This window comes from Hylobates moloch, unplaced genomic scaffold, assembly GCF_009828535.3.
Source record: "Hylobates moloch isolate HMO894 unplaced genomic scaffold, HMol_V3 SCAFFOLD_13, whole genome shotgun sequence".
Lineage (NCBI taxonomy): Eukaryota > Metazoa > Chordata > Mammalia > Primates > Hylobatidae > Hylobates > Hylobates moloch.
This window is the reverse complement of record NW_026652288.1, coordinates 29,251,719-29,276,852: the sequence shown is the minus strand read 5'-3', so window position 1 is coordinate 29,276,852 and position 25,134 is coordinate 29,251,719. Positions and strand designations below refer to the sequence as shown.

General features: G+C 44.7%; 1 protein-coding gene across 1 annotated transcript in view; it reads left to right on the top strand.

Moving 5' to 3' along the window:
- Positions 1–25,134, top strand: part of ALK (ALK receptor tyrosine kinase) — a 738,718-nt gene that overhangs the window by 390,614 nt on the left and 322,970 nt on the right. Inside the window, exon 4 of the mRNA XM_032172602.2 lies at positions 7,041–7,242. Coding sequence (XP_032028493.1) covers positions 7,041–7,242 — 202 coding nt within the window. The remainder of the gene's footprint in view (positions 1–7,040; positions 7,243–25,134) is intronic.

Here is a 25,134-nt window from a genome sequence, read left to right as displayed (position 1 = left end):
ATAGCCATCAGTATAAAAGGTCTGTTTATTGATTTTCCACACTTAGCATCAACCTATAAACAAAACACAAAATACTTAATCATTGTTACACAATCTTGACAAGGTAAAGGAAAAGTACAGCTGATTTGGGAGGGGGTTGTGGAAGAGAAAAAGTACAGGAAAGGGCAGGAAGACTAAATAGCCTCATCTTTATAGTGAGGAGAGTCAAGTGATACTGCCTGGAGCTGAAAGAAGAAGTCATAAATATATCACATAAAGTTAAAAACTTTTTTTTAAGGTGTAGAAGATAATTTTTAAAATCAAGAACATTTTAAAAATCAAGAATTATAAAAGGGATAGATATTGTTATTTTTCTTATTGTCCTATCCATGTCTAAAGCTGTCACACCTGCAAGTAAAACTATGACTATAATATTTAGAATTATGAAGGCAGCCACCTAAAGAAATTAGAAATCCTTAAAAAAAATTTTTCCAGTGTGTGGAATGTGGTCAGGTGGAGCCGAGGTCAGAGACTGTTTTTAAAAAAATTATAAGCAATTCTTTACTATTTGATTCCTTGTCATGCTTGTGTCACTGTAAAGGAACATCTGAGTCTGGGTAACTTATAAAGAAAAGAGATGTAATTGGCTCATGGTTCTGCAGGCTGTACTGGAAGCAAGGCAATGGCGTCTGTTTCCTGAGTGAGGGCCTCAGGAAACTTACAAACATGACAGAAGGCAACAAGGAGCCAGCATGTCACATAGTGACAGCAAGAGCAAGTGAAAGAGAATGAAGAGGTCCCAGACTCTTAAACAACCAGATCTCACATAACTAACTGAGCAAGAACTCACTTACCACCAAGGGGGTGGTATTAAACCATTCATGAGGGATTTGCCCTCATGATCCAATCACCTCCCACCAGACTCCACCTCCAACATTGGGAATCACATTTCAACATGAGATTTGGAGGGACAAACACATCCAAACCATGTTATTTCACCCCTGCCCCCCCAAATATCATGTCCTTATATTTCAAAATATGGTTATGCCTTCACAATAGTCCCTCAAAAGTATTAACTCGTTCCAATATTAACACAAATGTTCCATGTCTACAGTCCAAAGCCTCATGTGGGACTCACCTATGTGCCTATAAAATCGGAATAAGTAATTTACTTCTAAGATACGATGGTGGTACAGGCATTGGGTAAACATTCTTGTTCCAAAGTGGAGAAACTGACCAAAACAAAGGGGTAGTAGGCGTCACACAAGTGTGGAACACAGCAGGGCAGTCATTAAATCTTAAAGCTTCAAAATAATCTTCTTTGACACCATGTCCCACATCCAGGGCACACTGCTGCAAGGGGTAGGCTCCCAGGGCCTTAGGCAGCTCCACCCCTATGGCTTTGCAGTGTGCATCCTCCATGGCTGCTCCCACAGGTTGGAGTTGAGTGTCTGCAGCTTTTCCATGCTGAGATTTCAAGCTGCCAGTGTCTCTACCATTCTTGGATATAGAAGGCAGCAGCCCCCTTCCCACAGCTCCACCAGGAAGTGCCCCAGTGGGGACTCTTTGTAGAGGCTCCAACCCCACATTTTCCCTTGATATTGACCTAGTAGAGTCTCTTTGTCGGGGCTCTGCGCCAGTGGTAGACTTCTGCCCATGCCTCCTATGGAATTTAGACGGGAGCTGCCAAGCCTTCTTCACTCTTGCATTCTGTGTGTCTTGTAGGCTTAACACCACATGGAAGCACGGCTTATGTAATCCAAAGTGATGTCTGGAGCCATACTTGGGCCGTTTTGATCCATGGCTAGAGCTGGTACAGCCAGAATGTAAGGAGCAGTGTCATGAGGCTGAGCAGGGCAACAGCACCCTGGGCCTGGCCCCTGAAACCATTCTTTCCTCTTAGCCTCTTAGGCCTCTGAGCCTGTGATCAGAGGGGCTGTCCCAAATAGTCTTGAAATGCCCTTGAGATCTTTTTTTTATTGTCTTGGATATTAGCACTTGGCTCCCTTTTAGTCATGCTATTCACTTTAGCAAGTTGCTCCACAGGCCACTAGAATTCCTTCCCTGAAAATGTTCTTTTCCTTTCTACAACATGAGTAGTCTGCAAATTTTCCAAACCCTTATGCTCTGCTTTCCTTTTAAATAAAGTTTCAAGTTGTCATTTCTTTGCTCCCATATCTGATCATAGACTGTTAGAAGCGGCTAGACCACTCATGAACACTCTGCCACCTAGAAATTTCTTCTGCCACATACCCTAAGTTATCACTCTTAAGTTCAACCTTCCACAGATCCCTAACGCATGAATATGAATGCAGCCAAATTATTTGCTGAGGTGTAACACAAGTTACCTTTACTCCAGTTTTCAATAACTTTTTTATTTCCATTTGATACCTCCTTAGCCTAGTCTTCACTATCCATATTTCTATCAGCATTTTGGTCAAAACTATTTAATTAGTCTCTAAGAAGTTCCAAACTTTCCCTCATCTTCCTGTCTTCTGAGCTCCCCCCACCCAAATTCTTCCAACCCCTGCCCATTACTCAGTTCCAAAGTTACTTCTATATTTTCAGGTATTTTTATAGCAAAACACCACTCATTGGTGCCAATTTTCTGTATTAGTCCATGCTTGTGTCACTGTAAAGGAATACCTAAGGCTGGGTAATTTATAAAGAAAAGAGATTTAATTGGCTCATCGTGCTGCAGGCTGTACTGGAAGCATGGCAATGGCATCTGTTTCTAGTGAGGGCCTCAGGAAGCTTGCAATCATGGCAGAAGGCAACAAGGAACCAGCATGCCACATGGTGAGAGTGAGAGCAAGAGAGAAAGGAGGGGAGGTCCCAGACTCTTTTAAATAACCAGATCTCACATAACTGAGTAATAACTCACATGTACCAAGGGGATGGAGCTAAACCATTCATAAGGGATCTGCCCCCGTGATCCAGTCACCTCCCACCAGGCCCCACCTCCAACACTGGGAATCATATTTGAACATGAGATTTGGAGAAACAAACACAACCAAACTACAGCACCATGTTACCACCATATCAATTTGATTTTTAGGATGATTGAGTACCTACCATGTGGCAAGCATTGTGTTGCATACCAGACATTTAGAGGTGGTAGCAGCCTTATAGCAGAAGCATCTAAGAAACAAATGATGCTAGCACAGGAGCCCTTCCTAGGGATGTATGTGTGTAAATCGGGAGAGAGGAAGGCAGGGCAGGGAACCACAGCTTACTTCCTTACATCTCAGCAGGAAAGCTCATGGAATATTTGGCCAATTGATTAAAACTGTTGGTATATAACCCTCAGAGAGGTGAATTATGAGAAGAAGAGTTTAGGACTTGGAGACTTGACTCAATTTCTTTAGATTAGTAATATTCTAGGCAGGCAGATAGAATTACTGACAGTTTGGGGCTGTAAGAATCCTTAGAGAGATTGTATCCAACCCTTTCATTTTACAAAGGAAGGTTGGTAGTAGCAGAGCTACTCCAATTTAGTCCTTCTGATTCCAGGTTTAGTCCTAGATCAAAGGAATTCCAGACTAAGACACCTGTCAACACAGGGAACTGATTTTTATTACATACCTACCTTGAGCAGGCACAGTACTGCCTACTTGATACGTGTTATTTAATTTAATCTTCACAACAGCCCTATGAGGTAGGCTCTGCCCATATTAAATTTGAGCAAATTAATATTTAAAGTGTTTAAATAATTTGTCTAAGGTCAATAACTGAACAGATATAAAAGAGTTTGACCTCTAAGTTCATGACCCTTGGGTTTTGGCCCATAATTTGAGCCCTGCTGGTTGAGATGAGAGCAGCACATTCCTACACTGGTGACCAGAGGTAAAAATAATAACCATTTCATATTTAATCATTAAACAAAACAACACGATGCATAATAAAAGAAACATGGTGGTGGCGCTGTATGAGCAGAGCTCTTTGATCTGCCTCTCCACTCTCCCATGGCCACACTGGGTGAAGGTCTGTGTGCTGCTAGACTATCCTTCTTAATTAGAAAGGACCCCAGGAGACTTCGCCTAGCCCCAGGCTATCCTGAGCAAAATAAATAGAAACGGAAAAGAGAGAGAGGAGAGATAAATTCTTACTGACTTTAAAAGATTTATACTGACAATATCCCAAGGAGCTTATGAAATGTATTTTTTCCCTTATTTTTGGTAGAGGAAAGCTGCTGATGAAGAGATAGCTCTCAACTATAGAGTTCCATTGAGAGGGAAAATACTTTAAGCTCAGTCACTTATTGATAGTCCAGTTGCAGAAAATAAGATTCATATAAACATCATCTCACATATTAGAACTGGAAAAATAATCTATCTTCCAGTCAGCTTTGAAAGAGTTCCATTATTGAGGTGCCAAATTTTGGGGACAGAATTTACATGCATGGCCACACCCAAGGGTGGAGAGGAGCAGTGACACAGAAAGAGCCCCTAGTCTCAATACCTCAACACCTTCAGCTGGATTTTTGAGCTTCTCATGCATGTGCACATGTGCATAGCAGTAATCTTCCTAAGAAGAATGGAGATACTTTCTTTATTTTGCCCCCATTCTTCCCTTCAGTAGCTCAAAAAAATCCTGGTTTCTACTCAACATTGAGAACATCAGAGAATGGTCTCAGACCAGGACACAGTTGCTGCTGCTCCCTTATGTGTAAATTATTATCGGACATGAGACTAGCTTCATCCTAACCCCAGGCCATACCCCCAAAGAGTCTGGAGCAAGACTCTGTCCCCAGAGATATTTCCAGGGTCCTCACGTGCTCTGCACAGATACACACTACCCTAGTACTGGAAACCCCAGTCATCCACCCTCAACACATTGCCTTTGCTTACAACAGTAACATAGCAAACACTTCAAATTTGCATTTAGTCACATTCTTGCCCTTGTGTGGACTTGTGGTGCAAGATGAGTTTGGGTCAATATTAATTCCCTCTTGCCCCCACCATAACAGATCAGTTCTCTTGCAGCACCACTCTGATGGTGCCATTCTCCTGCTCAAAATATCTGGCTATTATCCACAAAATGAAGCTGGAAGTCTTCAGCCAAGAAGCAATGCTCTCTATGGTCTGGTTACACCTCCTATCACCCTGACCCTCCTTATTTCTCAGTCTTCTCTCCAGCGTCCTACTCTGCATCCAAACATCATCTACCTTTGTCCTGACTCCTCTTCCCTTCAACTTCTGCACAGTCCATTCTGCCAGTATCTTTGTTTTTCTCTCCCTTTAAGACCTGGCTCAAGGGTCTTCCTCTTTAAAGATCTTCCCACCTGGACCTCCTGTCTCCTCCTTCCTGAAGGCTCCCAACATGTTTTGCCTGGATGTGTGTCTGACTTTATGGCCTCTATTTGTGCTGATAGTTCTTGCAGACATCTCTGCCCCCTGCCAGACCTGGAGTTCCTTGAAGGCCACAACTGTGTCTGTCACATGTGTGTCCTCAGGGCAAAGCCACTGCTTGGATGTTTGCTCAAAACAGGCATCCATTAAATGGAATCTGAGGGCAGAAAGGAGTAAGGAAGGGACTGAATAAATGGATTTGGTCTGGTGCCCATGTGCCCCTCGTTCCCCTTCCTGCCCCTCTGACTTCCAAAGCCATACATCCTGACCACAATGTACCTTGGCCATGTTTTAGGCTGAAGTACACAGCGGGCCAGTGAAAAAGATACAAGGAGAAGAGTACTGCTTAGGAGTCCAGAAATCTGGAGTCTGGTCTTAACTTTCAAACTAAGACTTTGGACAAGTCATTTCCCTATCTGGATCTCCAGTCTGCTTCCCTAGGAAAGCAAGGGGACTGAATTAGATGATCTTCCCAAATCTTTGTCTTTGGTTCTAATCCCTTTTCTTTTCCTCTGTGCCCATGACAAGAATATTTCCTCCACTGCAAAATACTGTAATAATGTCGATTATTTATGACAGTTGTAGAGCACTTTTCTCATATGCCATGCTGAAGCTTCCCAACAAGTACAGAGGGTTCACATTCTCAATCCAGCTCAGACACAGTCTTGTGCTTCATCCTGATTTTAACCAGAAGTCGCTTTTATTTACTTTAAGAAAGTTGGAAACCTCCAATTTCTGGAACAACACCTTCCTTTTGAATAATGCTTTACCTTGGTAGGAATCCCCCTCTTTTATCTGCACCATTGTTTATTGCAGGCTGCTAGTTTATTTGCCTATTTGGGAAATTGGGTTATCTGCAGAAGGAGACCTTGGAAGTGCCAGGAGTAGTTTAAGAAGACTGAGTACTCATTAGCTGCTTCCCACTGTGGAAGTCAGGGATCTTGTTGAAATAGATTTCTTCTGCAAAAGGAGCAGCATCTAATGGCCCAAAACTTCAATGCAGAAGTGAGCAAGTAAAATTAATGTATCAGAAGGAATGCCTGGAACAATATAATGGTGGTGTGCTTTTACACTGACAGTAATCCCCATGAATGTAGGTTTCTTGCAGGTCATTTGGCCTGTGCTACTGGAATCAGGATTGGCTTGTTCTAGAGGGAAACTCTGCCATGGGCACAACACCAGGGGGGATTTGTAGGGCTTTTTCTGTGGAGACCAGTTGCAAGTTCACATGACTCATAGGCTCAAGAGCTGAAATGAACCTTAAGAGATTATTGAGTTCAGCCAACCCTCTCACCCCATTTTATAAGAGAGGAAACTGAAACCTAAGAAAGTTAATGCTTTTCCCAAGATCATTCAACTAGCAAGGGAAGGAACTAGAGTCTTTTGAAGTAGATGTTTTTATTCCTGTTTTGCAGATGAAAAATCAAAGGCTCCAGGACACAGAAGTAGAAAGTAGGGGAGCTAAGGTTAGAACCTTGGTCTGCCTTATTATAAGGCTCATGTCTCCAGCCACTGTCTACCTGCATCAGGCTATACTATTTACAAAGAAAATCTAAGAACGGAGGAAGAAGGCTGGGTGCATGCAGAGAAGGAGATAATGGCCTCCAGTATCTCTGATTTTGATGCCATTTGTCTCTAAGTCTTGCCACAGAGCTACTGCTGGTCTTACCTGAACACATCTGCAGATTCGTTTTCCCTGTCTCTTTCCAGGCTCCTTTCTCCTCCTCAACACCTCAGCCGACTCCAAGCACACCATCCTGAGTCCGTGGATGAGGAGCAGCAGTGAGCACTGCACACTGGCTGTCTCGGTGCACAGACACCTGCAGCCCTCTGGAAGGTACATCGCCCAGCTGCTGCCCCACAACGAGGCTGCAAGAGAGATCCTCCTGATGCCCACTCCAGGGAAGCATGGGTAAGTGCTTCTCCATGTCCAAAACTGATTTTATACCAGGTGATTTGGCTTTTGGTTACACATTTCCAGAGTCTGTGACATCTACTTACAAACTCATGATTGTCCTTTAATCAGTAGGTCCAATTTGAGCAATTACTACTAATATCCCTTGGGTAGTGTCTTGGGTACTTATTTGTAGGTCCCTCTGACTGCCCTGGCTAGTGGCCCTTCCAGAGGCCAGAGGACTAGCTGTCAGAGTGGGGATTTCATGAGTGGGTGTTAAAGATGTTCATTTCCCAAAGTTCAGATACAGCCAAGAATAAAATAGCCAAAGAAATGTTAAAAGGCCAGAATGAAACTAATTTAATATGGTAGAAACGGTTTTACCAGCAGAAGTTGGGCAGGAAGGGAAAGGACAAAGTATTTTGGCCATCCAAGCAGGTTCTATGGGAGTTTGGTACCCCAGAGCAGGATTAGTCATGGATACTATACCAGTGTAATTCAGTAGAGATTGGAACAGAGCTTTGCGCTACAACCACCAAGACATATGACTGTGGAATCCTCTAAGCTTTCTGGAGATACTTACTTGCTTACTCAGTGATCCATCAGGCCTCTACAGTAGTGACATTGGAAAGCAAACTTAAACCAGGGCACCTCTGTGCCTGGCTTTTGTCTTTCCATTCCATAAGTATAAATACCATCCTATGACCTCAGCGTTGAGGGACCCCAGATCTGATTACTTTAGCAACAAGGATCCTTCTTTGTGACTTGTTTACAGGAGAAAAAGCACAAATGTCTAGCTATGCTTAGACTTGGCTTCCTTCTAAGAGAATACCTTTTCAGAAGGGTCCCACCTGAACGATGACTGTTACCCATCCTCCATCCCCATGGTGTGCAGGGGAGAGACCCTGCCTGTTGCTTTGGCAATAAGGCTGAATGGCCTTCTTCGTAATTTCTTGAAAGTCTTCTCCCCACTCCCCACCATTAACCCATCTGTATTTAGTTGTACTTAGAAGGACTACAAGCTGCTGCAGTCTCATCAGGAATGAAATCTTGACATCAAAAAGAATGCTCTCCCCATTCCTAAACTCATATCCATCTTCTTGCCTCTGAAATGCCTCTCTGGGCTGGCTGAGAAGGTCCCAGCTACCAAGGACTCTTGCTCTATTCACCAGATATCAGTGTGGCATAGCAGGTGTCTGGGCTGCCCCCTGTTTGGGACCAGCTGTCTTCTGGCGCCAAGCCTCCCTCCAGCACGGCTTCTCTTTCCAGTAAGAAGCCTGGATGGGAAGGCTTCTTATCTGAGGGCAGGGCTATGTGCCATCCTATAGGTATTTGCCCATCCTCATATTCTGAGAGCTGCATATGCTGACTTATCGCTCTCAACATTCCTTCCTTCCCTACCAGGCCTGGCAGAGACCAGGGAGTGCTGCTTGAGGCTGCTGAGCCCTCAGGCATCAGTCCATTGTGGTGCTGGTGGGGGGTGGGAGGATTCACTGATGTGGCTGGGAGAGGTGGAGTTGGAGTCTGAGAATATCCATGAGTGTGAGAAAAGGTGCCAGAGGGGTTTCAGCACTTCTTTTGTGGCCTGGCCTGTTTCCCTGTGTAGCATAGTCAGGAAAATAACTCCTCAGGTATGACTGGCCATAGGGCCTTGCAAATAGTTTTTCCCTCTTTACCTTTCTATGCTTATATAGAAAGTCAATTCTCATTTAAAAGAGGAGAAAACTGAGGCAGAGAGAGGAAATAGGAAGTGACGTGGTCAAACTGGACTCTTTCCAGGAAACCTAAAGCCTCTGAGGGAGAAAGGGTGGAGTTGGGAAAGAGAAAGGGAAATATGAAAGAATCTTGCAAAAAAAAAAAAAAAGAGCGATTATTTTGATTATTTGATCCTTCAAGACAAATAAGCCCTGGGACTTGCCACGTCAGTGCCTTCAGGGGCAGCCTTCCCTCCACACGATGCCATGGCCACCTGCCTCAAGGTCCACCTGGCCACCCAACTTATCCTCTTCCCAAGGCAATGCCTCCATCACCAGAGGAGCTGCTCTGTCCTCTGGAGGGTGTGAGTTGAGCAGGAGAGAGGAATTGGGACTGAGCTGAGGCAAATTCAGTGACTTGATGGCTTTGTCTGGGGCAGAGTTTAGTGATGAGCAGGAGTGATTCCAGATTTAAATTAAAGATGCCTGGGCCAGCCTTCTCACCTCCCATGAGATCAGTGTGGTGAGGGTAGAAGGTGGCAGCAGAAAGGACAATCAATAGACCGTCCACTGCAGCGCAGAGCTACTCTCGTGGGTGACTTAGCCAGCTGCAAGGAACAGGGTATTTGCCTAGCAAATCAAAACTTGCCCAGCTTTGCACTGTTCAGAGTTTGGGATCACAAAGGATGGAGATTTGCCTGCTCTCTGATTATGGGGTCGCTGCTAGTCTCAAGAATCTTTAGATTTGCAATACTCAGCAGTTTGCCTTGCCGAAAGCTCACTCCGTTTAATGTCAGAGATGACCTCACTAGCATAGCACTCAGAGCAGCGAGGGGGACACAGTGATATCCTGGTGATGTCGAATGTGATGATTACAAATGGGGCTGGCTTCCTCTCATAACAGGAGATGGTGGTTTGGGGACCACTATTTGGAAAACAACATTCCGTGTTTGTAGTAATGAGGGCGGAAGTTGTAATAATAAAGTCAGCTGGGGAGAGCCTGACTCAGAGGAGTGGGCTGAGGAATGACAAGTCAGACGCCACCAAGTTCCCCGGAAACCACTGTGTCGTGAGCAGGCGGTGCCGGCTGTCATGCACCGGCGGGACAGGAGCAGCAGGCTGGTTGGAAGCACTCGGAGGCAGAAGGCAGGGGAAAGGCAGTTGGAGAAGGACAGCAGCTGCTCCCTTCCTAGTTGCCTGGAAAGCAGCAGAGTTTATGAGGTCTAATGAATCACAGAGCATGAGTGGCCACATTGGCCAAGGCTGCCAGGCTTTGGCCAGAGTCTCGCAGGGGACAGACAGATGAGTGCCCAGCCTGCTCATCTGCCTGGCCAGAATGACCAGAGAAGCAAGGAAGCAGAGAAATAGGGGCTATCAAACAGCCTAGGCCCGGCTGGTCACAGAGTCACATAGGCATAGGACATCTTAGCTAGAAATTAGTGGCCATAAAGTCCCCATGAACAGAATGAATATGATAATACTTATGTAAAATGGTGAGCTGTGAAATGGCATATGGAAAATGGCTCGCACAGTGCCTGGCTGTCGTTGGCACTAATAAGTGCTAGGTCCTTTTGGGTTCAAACATTCATCTCACCATCATGGGTTGAGTGCCTCTTGTGTAGCAGGTGCCAAAGACGACACAGCCGAAGACAACAAGGTCACAGCTTTCAAGGAACATCTAGTCCAGTAAGGAAGACACAAGCAGAATAGCAACAGCATGTGCTTGTGTGAATGTTTTAAAATTGAGGCTCGTATTATTAAGAGGCTGAGCTAAGATCGCTAGTGGCAGATCCAACAGAAGCAGCCAGCTAGGGAGCCACCCACTGGACCACACTGCCATTCTGATGTGTCTTAGAAAGATCGATCCAGCAGCAATTGTCTGTGTAAAATTGGTCTTCTCCTGGATGCAGGAACGCAAGCTTGAGGGTGGGTGGCGTGTCGGGCTATAGGAGACACTCTCCAGGGCTCCTACCCAGAAGGCCACCTCGAGTCTTGTTTCCTCTCGAAGCACATGACTTTCTCCCACAGCGCCGAGTACCTGGGGACTTTATTATGTATGACCAGAACTACACAGTGTGTGGAGGGAAGAACTGGGCCCCGAGGGGATAGAAGTTGCCAATCATTTGAATTACTAATACTTGAAAAGATACTTTAAACCGAAAGTCGTTGGGGAAACTCAGGCTTGAGCCAAGATAAGCTGTCAGGGCATTTTAAAGCACAAATAAGCCTCAGTCCAGAGGGTAGTGGTGAATTGAAATTCTCAGCACAAAGCCTTGCCTTTTTGCAGGACCTCAACCCCTAGACCAGGAAGATACTTGAGTCTAATCTCCTCCCCTTTCCATGTTGGTTTCCTGATGGGGAACATGAAGCCCAGGCGGGTGATGTGATGTAATGTGATGTGATGAAGGTCAAACTGCAGGCTCAGACCTGGCACAGTGGCTCACACCTGTAATCCCAGCACATTGGGAGGCCAAGGTGGGGGGATCACTTGGGGCCAGGAGTTCAAGACCAGCCTGGGCAACATAGTGAGACCCCCAACCTCTACAAAAAAAATATATTTTTAGTTAGCCAGGCATGGTGGTACATGCCTGTAATCCCAGCTATTCATGAGGCTGAGGCAGGAGGCTTGCTTGAGCCCAAGAGATTGAGGCTGCAGTAAACTGTGATCATGCCACTGCACTCCAACCTGGGTGACAGAGCAAGACCCTGTCTCAAAAAAACAAACTAACAAACAAAACTGCCTGCTTGTGGCAAAGCCAGGACTCGCCTCCACAGTGGCACCCTGGAAAGGTCTGTTTCCCAGCTGCCCAGCTGCATCAGGGAACCCTCAAACTCACTGCCCTTAGATTAAAATCTGCAGCCACCCTCCCCAAGTGAAGAAAAATTTGCGTTCATGCTGGGTACCCACACAGCTACCGTGCTTACTTAAGGCAGTCAGTTCTGACCAAAGATCCCAGCTTTAAAACCAGTAACAATCCTAATAGGAAATGTGCCAAGGTAATTTAACTCAAAAAGATATTGATTTGTGGCCATCAGGAGGTATGGTTTCAATCCTGATTCCGCCGCTAATTTGCAGCATGGTTAAGGACAACCACAGCATTGCCCAGCCATAGCTCCTTACCTTCTAAAGTGGCGGCTCTGGCTGCCCTCTGCTCCCCTCTTCTGTCCTGGCAACGCCAGCAACCTATCCTCAGATGCCATCCAGGACTAGGGCAGCAGGAAGCAATTGTCCCCACCCCAGACTCCTGCTCCTGGACAAAGAGGAACCTCCCTACTGGCCCACTGATACCTTCACCACTAATGCACAGAACCCTGGCGGTTCCTGTCAGTAGACAGGCCGAGTGAGAGATGGTCTCAGGGCGGGGCACCTGTGGAAAGATGCCACCAGGTATTTGCTTCTGAAAAGGGAGCTGATTGCTTTTCCCAGGCTGCTTTGGGTTGAACTTCAGTCAGCCCAGGGCAATGTGGCAAGTCTTGACAGCTGGGGAAATCAGAGCCTGTGGCATTCAGCCTCCATGGTCAAAAGTTCTCTTCGAATCTTGCCTGCATGATAAACGAGATCAGAAATAAAAAAGGTGATCATTTATTGAAACTGATGCCCTCAAGTGGCAGTGTCACAATGATTTAATTTCAGGCCCAGCTTTTTCTCACTTTCAAAGTCATTCATAGAGTCAGCTTCTCTCTTTTCCCCCATGGTCTGAATAACACCCTAATAAATATACAATAAGGCCTTTAATGTCTAGGTGATTTACACTAAAAAGAGAGAGCCATTCAAAGGCCCTAAAGATAATTTTTAAAAGCCTTAAAACTCACACCCAGGCTTGTCCGGGGGATATTTCTCAGACACCTTGTTATAGGAACAATCATGTAGCTCGAAGTTCTCTGAGCACACAGTGGGCAGGAGACTTGAGGTCTAAGTGTTCTTGGAGGAAATTCTTCACACACAATATGAGCTTGGACAAGTCTCAGAATCTCTACAAGCCTCATCTTTGTCAAATGGTAGTAATTGTGCCACTCATGGGGTTGTCGTGCGTTTAAATTGGATTAACAAGCAGAGCAGGTGCTGATAGTGCCTACCCCCTGCCTCCCAGGCTGTCTGTCTAAGGGACACTCTTCTCTTAGGCTGCTCAGGGTCATGGGAGAGTGGGCAGGAAGAGAGCCAGGGTTACAGATTTCACTTAAACCCCTCCTTCTCAGAGTAACTTCTCCAAGATGGATCCCAAAGTACCAGTCCCATTGAGTATACCTGGATTTACCATATTTCTCCCCACTTTGAGTAGTAATATTGAAGCAACTACTAAAATGCTAGTCCTCTTTAGAGGAACTGGACCTTCAGCCATTAACATAGTAGGTCTCAAGCTTTAGTAATACAAGTGAGAACCACACATTTTACAAACTTCATATAATTGAGTCTCATCTTTTTGTTTTGTTTTTTTTCCGAGATGGAGTCTTGCTCTTGTCACCCAGGCTAGAGTGTAGTGGCGTGATCTCAGCTCACTGCCAACCTCCGCCTCCCGGGTTCAAGCGATTCTCCTGCCTCAGCCTCCTGAGCAGCTGGGATTACAGGCCCCCACTACCACAGCTGGCTAATTTTTGTATTTTTAGTACAGATGGGGTTTTACCATCTTGGCCAGGCTGGTCTCAAACTCCTGACCTTGTGATCCACCCACCTCAGCCTCCCAAAGTCCTAGGATTAAAGGCAAGAGCCACTGCACCTGGCCCAAGTCTCATCTTAAGCCATTCTGATTTTTCTCATCTTGGAGTGGGCCATGAGCATATGTATTTTTAGAAAGCTCTGCAGGGATTCTGGGTGTGCACCAAAAGTTAAGAATCATGGCTCTAACATCTTAGCTTGAATTGGTTGATCACATAAGCGGGTAGCTTTGTATAACCATTTACTAAGCACTAAGAAGAAAAGTAAAAAAGAAAGCTTAAAGACTTGGGAGTGACTTGTGTTTAAGGTGGAGAGCCATTTTTCTCCCACTCATGGGTGGACAGGCTAGTGACAAGGTTTCCACCCCTGGCCTAATCCTGCCTACACAGTCCCTGAGCTGGGATAGCTGGAGGGTATCCACGGTCATGAATGTCGCTGGTCTCCACAGGTGGCTATATTCTCGACACTTCTGTTGTGCTCTCTCTAGAAGGACTATGGCTTCCAAAGCCACAGGGGAATGAGAAGCATACAGATGGACTAGAGAAGCCAAACTTCTTAAAGCCAGAAGGAAGCTCCATCCCATTCTTCCATTTAACTATCCATCCATTCATCCATTCATCCACCATCCATCTATCCATCATCCATCCATCCATCCATCTATCCATCATCCATCCATCCATCCATCCCATCCACCCACCTATCCATCCATCCATCTACCCATCCATCCATCCATTCATCCATCTACCATCCATCCATCCATCAATCCACTCATCCATTAATCCATCCATCATCCATTGATCCATCCATCCACCCATCCATCCATTTTCTTTGTACTTCACGTATTGACTCTCATCTAGGTCCCCGGTTAACAACAGAGCCACAGCCCTCCTTTTTGTTCTCAAGAAGCAGATACTACGTGGTTAATATTTATGGTAAATATCTGTACAGTGCCTATTCAGTTTGCCAAGTGAGTCAACCTCTATCAACTCATTCCATCTTTACTATGATCTGTACCATACATATTATTCACCTGCTTTACAGAAGAGTAAACCAAATCTCAGAGAGCTTCCATAACTTGCTTATAGTCATGGGTAACACAAGGAAACAGATCTTCTGGGTCCATTTCTTTTCTCATGTTGTTTTCCCAAGAGAGCCTTGCAGTTGAACGCTGGCATCACACCTGGCTCCGAGGAAACTAAGAGCTGTTCTTATCCAATCAGGAAAAGTTCTTCTCAGGAAGACTCCTCTGATATTTGGTCATCTAATTCTGGCCCACAAGTCTTGAAGATGGAGACTTTGGGTTGCATACCTTTTTATGCTAGCAATGTCTGGCACACTGCCTAGCACATAGTAGGGGTTCTATGTTAGGTGGGTGGATAACATATCAATTGAAGCTAGCTCTAGGATGCACCTCTTCTAAAGCCTAAGCTCTGGGTCTAAAAATTAAAGCCCCCTTCAAGATCACAGAAGAGTCTCCAATCGATGGAAAGATGAAAAGTATTTTCTCCCTGCCCTCCACCCACACCCAGGAGTAAATGTGTAACCCTCCCTGGGGCTCAGGAAGCAGCTGTCAAAATGCACCTCAACTGTGAAGGTTGCCATGAAGTACAAAGGACAATTCCTTTCCTGGCAGGTACAACTTTTACTCACGATTGCTTTCATTGATGGGCATCAAAAAAAAAAAAAGATCATCGGCTTCTGCCAGTTCTGACCTTCGAAATTTGACAGCTGAAGGCTTGTAGTGAGGCTCTTTTGAGCTGCTGCTTTTGCTTTCTCACTCTGCCCTGGATATTTGATGGATTAAACACCAGGACGATGAGAGAACTGTGAATACCTGTAACCCTGTGCTTGTCAGAATGGCATCTTGGCCAATCCCATAATGATAAATATATATTGTATACAAAGAGAAGTCAAAATGCATAGAAACAGACGCTTCTCATCTCAGAAGTGTTTACTGAGCCTCACTGTTTCCCAGTGGGAAGGGAGATGGTAAAAATAGGTGCAGGAATTTTAGTGATAGAACACTGGTGTCAAGAAATTCACTCATAGTTCATGTATGCATTCTGTCAACAAATGTCTATGAGTCATGCTCAGTCCCAGGCACTGGTTGGACTCTGGAAGCTCATTCAGCCTTCAAGGGGCTCAGAACAAGGTTTGGAGTTGGACGACAAGATAAGTTATGAGGCCATAAGGAAAGGGGTGTAATGGGTGCTGTGCATTGGGTGCTATGGGAATGCTTGTGGCTGTCAGGCAAGCTGGCCCTGAGAAGGACATGAGCTGGCTCTACGGGGGCAAGGGGTATCAGGTGGATGATGAGAGGAAGACATTCCACACAGAGAGTGCACGTGTGCAAAGGACCGTCTGAGGACACAGATGATGAGCTGTGGCCATATGATTCCCTTGGTTTCTTCCTCCCCCTCCTGCCCAGAGTTCCTTATCCTGGCTCTCTGAGTGCTCACTTTCATGTGTTTGTGGCCACTGGCTTATGTGGCAAGAAAACCCATCCCTCTCCACAAAAGCAGTCCTCAAACAGCAAAGCCTCATCCCAAGGCCCCACAATCACCATTACCTCTTCTTGTAGCAAATGTCCTGCTGCAAATGCCCAGAAGACCTCCCTCTGAGTGCAGGCACTCCCCTCGCTTTCACTTTCTCTCTGGTGGTATCTTCTTCCCTAAGGAAAACTCCAAGTACCTACATGGACAATCTGTGCATGCAACTATTTTTTACCCCAGCACGAGTGGGTTTCAGTGGATAAGCCAGGACTTCAGGATTGGCCTGTTGCCCCTTCAGTCCCCACTTTGCAAGAAGAGTAGCCATGGAGAGGGGGTGGGCGTTCTTCGTGGACTGCCCTTAACCCCTTTTCCACTACAGAAACCCCTACACAGGCAATGTCCCCTCCTCTGAGAAGCCCTTTTAGGGTTTCTCAAATAGCATTGACAGTGCAGCCTTGTGACCATTCAGTTACCAGCTTGTCTCTCCCCACAGTCAACAGGGACCCAGGGTCCTCTCCCTGTTGGCTCATAAGTCCCAACACATGAAAGATAGGGAGAGAATGAGGCTGCTGGCTGGGGACAGGACAGGACCTGGCATCCCAGGTAGGAATTCACCTCCCTTCCTTCATTCACCGTTATTTGTATGATAATGAAGAAGAGAAAGAGGAAGAATCACTTGATGCTTACTCTCTGGTGTCAGCATTGTTCTAAGTGCTTTGCATGTGTCAGCTCATCTATTATGTGTACCACCACTTGGTGAGGGAGACCCTAGCACTACCACTTTTACAGTGGGGAAGCTGAGGCTCAGTGAGGTTAAGTAACCTGCCTAGAGTTGCACAGCTTATAAGGAGTAGACTTGATCTGAGCCCAGCTAATCCAGCTCCACTGTCCCTGCTCCCAATCACCACTCTATGGATGATAGCTACCCTATTACCAGCTGATAATTAAGGATGCAGTCTTATTTATTTATCATTATTAACCATTATTTATTGTTTATAAATCCCAGCTGCATTTTTCTATGGTGTGTATACAATCCTTCCTGTCCACTATAAATGGCAAAGTTATAAGGCTTTGATGCACAGAAGAAGCCTGTTTTAGAGAGCAGGCAGTCCTGAGACTTATGTCCGGCACTGCCGAAGGTCATAGAGAGTCTATCCAGAAGCCTGGCCTCAGCTTTCCTGTCTCCTGAAGCTCCATTCCAACCCAGTTGCTTTCACCTTCAAAAACCAAGTCTGCATTGAGGAGATGGAATCGGGTGATGGAATTGCCAGCTCTTTGAGCCATAAGGAAACTGACCAGGCAACTGGAGCTGATGGCCCAAGAGTGAGGAAACACCATGACCTGCTTAGTAGCCCTGTTCCCCTCTGCATTCATGCCCAGCCTCAAAGCAAACCTCCTTCTTTCTAGTTACTTGGCCTGTTTCTAAGTTTGCCTTTTCCTCTTTGTTTTATTTAGGGAACCACACACATATGCCTGGCTAAACTCCTGGCTTTTACAGAAATGCATTCTCTTATGGTTCAGAGCCTTAGTTAAGAGTCAAAGCAGACTTGGGATTTTGAATTTAAAGGGCTTCACAAAGTCTACACACAGATTTGGTGCAATGTCTATTCCTGGGAGAATCTTACATCAGTAAGCTCAGTGAATGAGTGTTCCCACTCCTTTCCAATGACTGATTGTGTTCCCCCTGCCAGTGGGGAAGTCTTGTGGTGGTGAGAAAAGGGAGGGTCCCTAGGGGAGGCCACTGAGAGCAGGCTGAGCCCAGGGCATGAGACCTACCATTGCCAGAAGCTGAAGATGTTTCTTCAGATCACTCACCCGAGGGCACCAGGTTACCTGAGGATCTGGGACCTTGCTCCACCCTACAGGGCAACTTAGCTCAAATGACGTACACATAATGGGAGTCTAAGGAAAGACCTGTGGGCCATGCTGCTTTTTTCTTAGCCCCACTCTGTGATCCAGGCTTTCAATTCACCAAAAGGAGTGTGAAGGAGAACCCACAGTCAAATTGGTATTTTGCATTGTGCTGTTCATTCTGTGGAACGTTCCTTGCAGTCCTAGAATGATCATCTCAGTGACTTGTCCTGGCCATCAGGAAGCCCCATATTGGAACAAATGAAGACCCCGATGAGAGAACTGACAAGTGAATATCACGGGCTGTTAATCTTCAGCCTCAAATCCTTTAGGGGGTCCCTGTGAAACCCAGGATCAATCTGAGCTGTTTATTAGCATGGCACTCAAAGCCACTGATCAAGCCTCACCCCTCTTGAGCCTGGCTCACCCCATTTCTCTGGACCCATGCTTCATTTGTATCAAACTACCCACAGTTGCCCCCCAGTGAAGCAAGCCAGTTCAAGCCCTCTTGCCTTCCCTCACCTTCCCGACCATCAAGAACAATCAGTCTTCTCCTCCAAGAAGGAATCTCCTAGCTCCTTTTCCACAAAGCCTTTCTTGAGACCCCAGACCTTCTGTGAGCAGAGCTGATTGCACCACCATTTGCTGCCTGTTCCACATCTCTATGAGTGTTCTCACAGCACTGGGCCACGTTTGTTCTTCCACATGTCTTCTTCACCAACCAGGTACCCCAAGAATAGGGATGGGCATTATTTATCACTGTATCTGCAATGCCTAGCACAGTACTTGACTCACAGTCAATAAATGCTTATGAAATGAACAAATTCCCAAATTAATTGGACCAGAAACTCTTTGAAAACTTGAGACATGGTTTTAAGAATGCATCTGTAATGCTCTTGACCAAAATTCCATCTCTGTTCTTCATAACGACTCACTTCCTTCTACCCAACCTCCAATAGAAGGACTGTCTTCAGCCTGGGTTATCTCCATTTGTGGCCCTAACCATCCTACACTGCCGAGCAAATGCTGGCCTATTTTAGTCTCGGAAATGAGATCGTTGCCATGCTTGGTGATTGCCCTGTCTGTGTGTGCCTTTTAGTTCCTCCAATTTCCTGAGCTATTTCCTGCATATTTCCTGTTCTTCCAGTCAGGACTTCTACTTAGTAATTTTCCCCCAATTCCTCCTTCTCCTTAGTTTACCAGTCTTTACATCACCACTTAACCACACTGACTTCTGTTGAGTGTTTTATCTTCTCAAATAATCTAAGATGAATTCCAATTACATTCTGTCCAACTGTTTCCTAAAGATTCCATCCATGATTTTGTTTCTCTGTCTTAGGACTAAAATTTCTCTATGACTGTATGAAATTCTAATCAGCATTCTGTTGGATGTTCACCTGCAGGCCTCAGAGTGATTTCCCTGTCTGGAGTCTTCCAGCCTTTCTCACAGTGGCCTGGTCACCTGCCTTGGGAGCTTCCTAGTGACCATTGGCTCATCCTCTCAGTAGACCCAGATGACTTCCATTTCTAAAAAGCCTCACTTGTCTAACAAATTTCTTATTTAACCTCTGCCACCTTGTCTAACTTATGGACAGTCTCCAGGGTTCCAGGAGCTGGTGGCAGCAGGTACATTGTGTGTGGGATGTGAGCCAGAAAATTTGGTTGTTGGCAAAGCCAGAAATCAAATGGAAATAAAAACTCCTGTATTTCATCATATATCCAAGGTCCTTAGTCCTTGGCCTTCACCCATGACTGCCTCTCCAATTTCACATTCCTACATGACTGTTTATGGGTTAAAGGCATAATCTAGCTAGCAGAACTTGAAAAATATTTCAATCATAGAATCATGAACCAGAAATGAACCTTAAAAGTAATTGAATTCAGATTCTTTATCCCCTACCCCAAACCAATGCAAGAGGCTCTTCCAAAGCTCATCTGGCTTTGACTTGCCTGATGGCAGCAGTAGAATGCTCACCACCTTGCAAAACAGATCACCCCATTGTAGAGCAGCTTTAGCTCCCAGGTAGAACTTGCTGATGGCCCCTTGGCTTTGTAACCTTGGAAAGGTAATGACTGTCTCTAAAAAGTTATTCGATATCTCCAGAACTCTTGTGTTTTATACACAAAATGGCAATAGTGACACCTGCTTACCTTGTAGGCTGTTTGTGGAAATAATGCTTTTAACAATGATAGCCAATGTGTATAGATTATTTACCATGTTCTTAATACGAAGACATATGATTTCATTTAATACTACAATTTCCCTATGAAGTAGTGTTATGATAATTCATACAAAGCACCTAGAATCATATGAGTACCCAACACATGATAGTTCCTTCTCCTATTTCACCATGATCTGGTTGATCCTCTATTTGTCCTCTAGAGTCATACAGAGAAAGCTTACTTTCTCCTAACAAGGCAGTCTGTCTTCCCTTTGAGGATAGTTTTTATGTCTCTTCTTGTTTTCCCAGGCTAAGTGATTTTAGTCTCTTCTACAGCATATTTGCCACAGCCATGTTGTTCAGAGGGATTCTTACCAGCAAAGGGGTCAGGGGACTTGTTCTTCAGTGATCTGGAACCTCCATCTGCTGATGTGGCTTAAGCCTGGCTCACGCTTTCGCTAGTTTTATTCTGCGTTTGAACCCCAGCCACCTGAAGTTGACACCATTGGGAACAATGAAAGCTGCTGCAGCATTTCACTAAAACCATTTCTTAGATTATTTGATTTTTTTTTTTTTCTGAATGGAGAATCCTCAAGTTTTTCTTGCAGGCAAAGAAGGCCTTTCTTGTTCGCTATTGACATTCCCAAAAATGTCTGATTCGGAAAGAAATTTAATTCTGGCCCCAGCTTTCACATCATCTTGCTTTGTTTGTCATCCCTGTAGCCTGCCAGCTTTGCCCCTTTGTTCCCCTAATTGCCAGAGACATTTTTATACTGAGTAAATTGCATCAGGCCCACTGCAAAATGAATTAATTTGGGAAGAGTATGAGCTGCACTGTTGTCTTAAGTGTGCATTAACATTTAGATGCGTTATTTAAAATGGGCCTGGAGTTCGTGCCAGAGAGACCGCCTCATGCCTATTCTGACTCATTCTCTGCTATTGGACTGCACAGAAGGGAACTGGGGAGCCCTGCAGCCCACCAGCAACCCTGTTTTATTCTCCATATCTCCAGGGAGTGCTTGAACTAGGTGAGAACTTCTAAGAGCTCAGATTTGGGAAGTAAATTTACAAACGGAGTTTGACTTGGTGATCTCAGAGTGAAATAAAGACAGTCGAAGGAGGAGATGAAGGAGAGGCGAGGTACTCCTTCTCTGTCTGTCACACACCATGCACACACATGACATCTAGCTTTAAATACAAATCATACAGCCAGAAGTCTTTGGAAGTAAAACAAAGCATACACAAAAACACAAAGGACACCAGCCAACGCTCTAGTTTAAAAATTAAGTGATGTTCTGGAGCTGGTGAAGAAGCAAGGCTGCAATCCTGATAATCATGTGGTGATTTGATGAGATAATTCTTTTATTACCGGGAGAGTCAGATAATATCTCCATTAGTAGCAGGAGGTTTAAAAATTGGAGAGAGTGGTAACACCAGGACAATAGCCTGATTAATGCTTCTTCAATCACCTGGGCTCATGGCCTAAACTGGTAATGGACTCCATCCATCAAAAAATTATTCTATCTGGCATCGTGGTTTCTGAAGAAATCTGGACGTCCTCATACAGGATTGGTAAATGATTTAACGTGGATGAAAGCTCTTAGCACAGTGCCTCAGTAAAAGCTGCTTGAATCTATTCGGTCTATTTTAATATATGTTCAGAGATATAATGACCCACTAGATACACAAGAGAAATAAAATGACAGTTGTATAATGAAGATCTTGAAGCTCTGAGATGTACGATTATCAGCAACGTAAGGATGGCACCTTCTGGGGGAGATTAACCTGGACCCCCCGTTCCTGAGGGTCACTTCTCTCTGTGCTGCCCCTAAACCTCTCTGTATGAACAGCCCCAGTCCCATGGAAACTCACTGGCTGTGTGTATTTCTATCCATATTTTCCACTACAGCCTCAACTTCATCAAAACATACACTGAACTTTCATTGTGGGGTCCCCAAAGTCCAAAACAGTGCCTGACACAGAAGAGGTATTCTATAAATTTTTGTTGACTGGGCAGTATTTCCAAATTAAAACTCAAAATTAGTGTCATGCTGATGTGTGAGTGAAAGTAGATGATGATAAGGATATCTGATGTATTTTGTGCCAGGCAGGCCTGAAACAGTAGCATCCCTGACCAGAGATAGAAAACAAGACATACTCACTGCTAACCCAGCTCATTGCTGTCAAATAACAACAGCTACCACGTTTATAGCACTTACTATATGCTGGACATTGTTCTAAATGCCTTTACCTATCTTTACCCATTTAATTTTCACAATGGGCCTGCGAGGTAACATATGATCCCCATTTCACAAATGAAGAGACTGAACTTGCTCAGTCACACAGCTAGTAATGAACAGAGTTGGAATTTGATCCCACAGAGACCACTGCATTATATGATGTGACCCCTCCAGAAGAGATGTAGAGAGGTGGCTCCCCACTTTTCCTCCCCCCCAGCAGGGGACTTCACAGTGGCCCTGGCAGGTGACATGCCAGATGCACAGGGACAAGTACCAGTGAGAAGAGACCATCTCCCCGACATGTACCACATGGAACAGCATCTCTACCACCTACCCAGTGGACCCCCTTCGTTCAGCTACCACTAGGACCTGGGAGGGAGGATCATAGGCAAAGACTCACCACATATGGTATCTGTACGGGAAAACTGAGAGCAGAACCATTGCAAGCTGGAGAGATGTTTCCTGCCCTGCCGTGTTTCAGGACAGGTGTGGGGACTAGGAGGCAGTGTCTGATCTATATCCCCACCAAAACCCCAGCAGTGCACTTAGCAAAGGAGTTGTTTCATTCTATTCATAGGTGAAATTGGGTAATGAACCACTAGGAGGAGGGACATGTACATAATGTATTCTTATTTAAACTGAGGCAAGATGAGGGTGACTAAGTCTGCATGCATTCTGCTGCCCTGCAGGAGCTCACTCTGAGCACAGACCTGACCCCAGCACTGTCACTGTCAGAGCCCTCACCTGGGTCACTGGACCCAGAACTCACCTTAGCCCACTCGGCCAAGCTTGAGCTGGCCTTTCACAGCTGTGTAAATAGGATTTCCAAAACCTCCAGAGGAAGAGTGAAAATATCTCCCTGTTTTCTAATTGGCTTATGAAAACATCTTCCTCTAATTGAACTTTCCCCTCTTGCCTGTGCCTTTTGATGCCTATACTTAATTGTTTCTAAACAGGAAGCTAGTGTGATAAGAATTTAGTTACATCTGCATCTTCAGTACTGAAACTATTTTACCGTATGCTTCTAAAGTTGGTTACAGGTTGATTTTGATGAGAGTAATGTAAGTCCCACCAGTTTTGCTATAATTGATAGTCTGCTACATGACTGGGGAAAGAAAAATGTTTATTGATTCCCAATTCAAAAAGGAAATCTACAAAAGTGTTTCCCACAACCACATGATCCCATTATGCCTCGCCCTATCCCCACCCCCACCATCTTGGTGAGGTCTTACCCCATGGATCACCCCTACCCTTTCATCCCATCCAGGATTGCCCATCTCTTTGCCTTCATTCACTCATTCATCCATTCATTCATTAAATCCTTTTTCAATACGAATTCCTCTATTATGTGCAGGGAAATTAGATGGTGAAAATAGAACAGAGGACAAGCAGAAACAGTCACTATCCTCAAGAAGCTCACGTGCTAGAGAGTGAAATATATACTACATTACAATTATATGTATAATTATGTCATTGCCATAGTGATACATGACAGAGGGGTACAGGCTTGCAGGAGCTCTTGCAAGCAGGGACCTGAGCCAGGCCAGGGGCTCACGGGAGCCTTCCCCCAGGAGGTGGCATTTGAACTCAAGTGTGAAAGATGAGTAGAAGTGACAAGTAGCAAGACCCTTTCTGGGAGTGGGAACAGCATATGAAGGACCTGAAGGGAAAGCAGTAGGACATTTTTTAGGAAATAAGGGAAAACATGCATCTGAGCCTGAAAGAAAAGAGGAGACTGGTTGGAGAGAAGGCCAGGGGAAAGGACAGGCAGAGGACTGATCAGGAACATTTAGGATCATAATCCTTATCTTCAAAGCCAAGCTGAAGTAGAGTTTAAGGATGGGACTGGAAGTCAGTTGGAGGTAGGGTAGGGATGGGTATGGGAACCCCAGACCTTTGCAGCACCACAAGGAAAGGGAGGGTAGTCCTGAATAGAGAGTGAGGCATAGAGAAAAGTGAATGACTTGCAGATATGTACAAGAGACAATGGGCAGGATTAGTGGTGGGTTGGATACAGGTGGGAAAGAGGAGAACATATTTTTAGCTTGACCAATTGGGTAGACAAAGCTATTCAGCAAAACAGGCAAAAATGATGGAGGCACAGGTGTGAAGAGAAAAGTACAAACTTCAGTTCTGAGATGTTGAGTTTTTTGAAACTTATAGACATCCAAGGGGAAATGCCTGCGGACACAAGGGTCTGGAGTTTGGAGGAAAGATGTGGACCGTCTTTCCAAACTCCAAAAACCAGGAGTTGTTGGCATGCTAGAGTGGTCTTCAAGCCCTGGGAGTGTATTAAAAGGTCTAGGAAATTAACTGATAATAAACCATAGACCTAAACAAAATCTAAAGCTATTATAACATTTCCGGAATAAAACATAAGAGAAAATTATTGCAGACTTGGGTAAGAAAAAACTTCTTAGATAGCATACAAAAAGCATAAACTATAAAACAAAATATTGATCAATAGGAATTTATCAAAATTTAAAACTTTTTCTCTTCAAAAGATTCCATTTGAAAAATCAAAATACAAGCCACAGTGTGGAAGAAAATATTAGATATACTTATATCTGAAAAGAACTTATACCCACCCAATTAAGTGGGCAAAATATTTTAATAGACATTACACTAAAGAAGATATACAAATGGCCATGAAAACATATGAAAAGATGCTCAACATCGCTAGTCATTAGTAAAATTACAATTGCTAAAATTAGAAAGACTAACCATACCAAGTGTTGTTAAGGATATAAAGGAACTAGAACTTTCATATATTACTGGTGAAAATACAACATGGTATAATCACTTTGGAAAAACAAT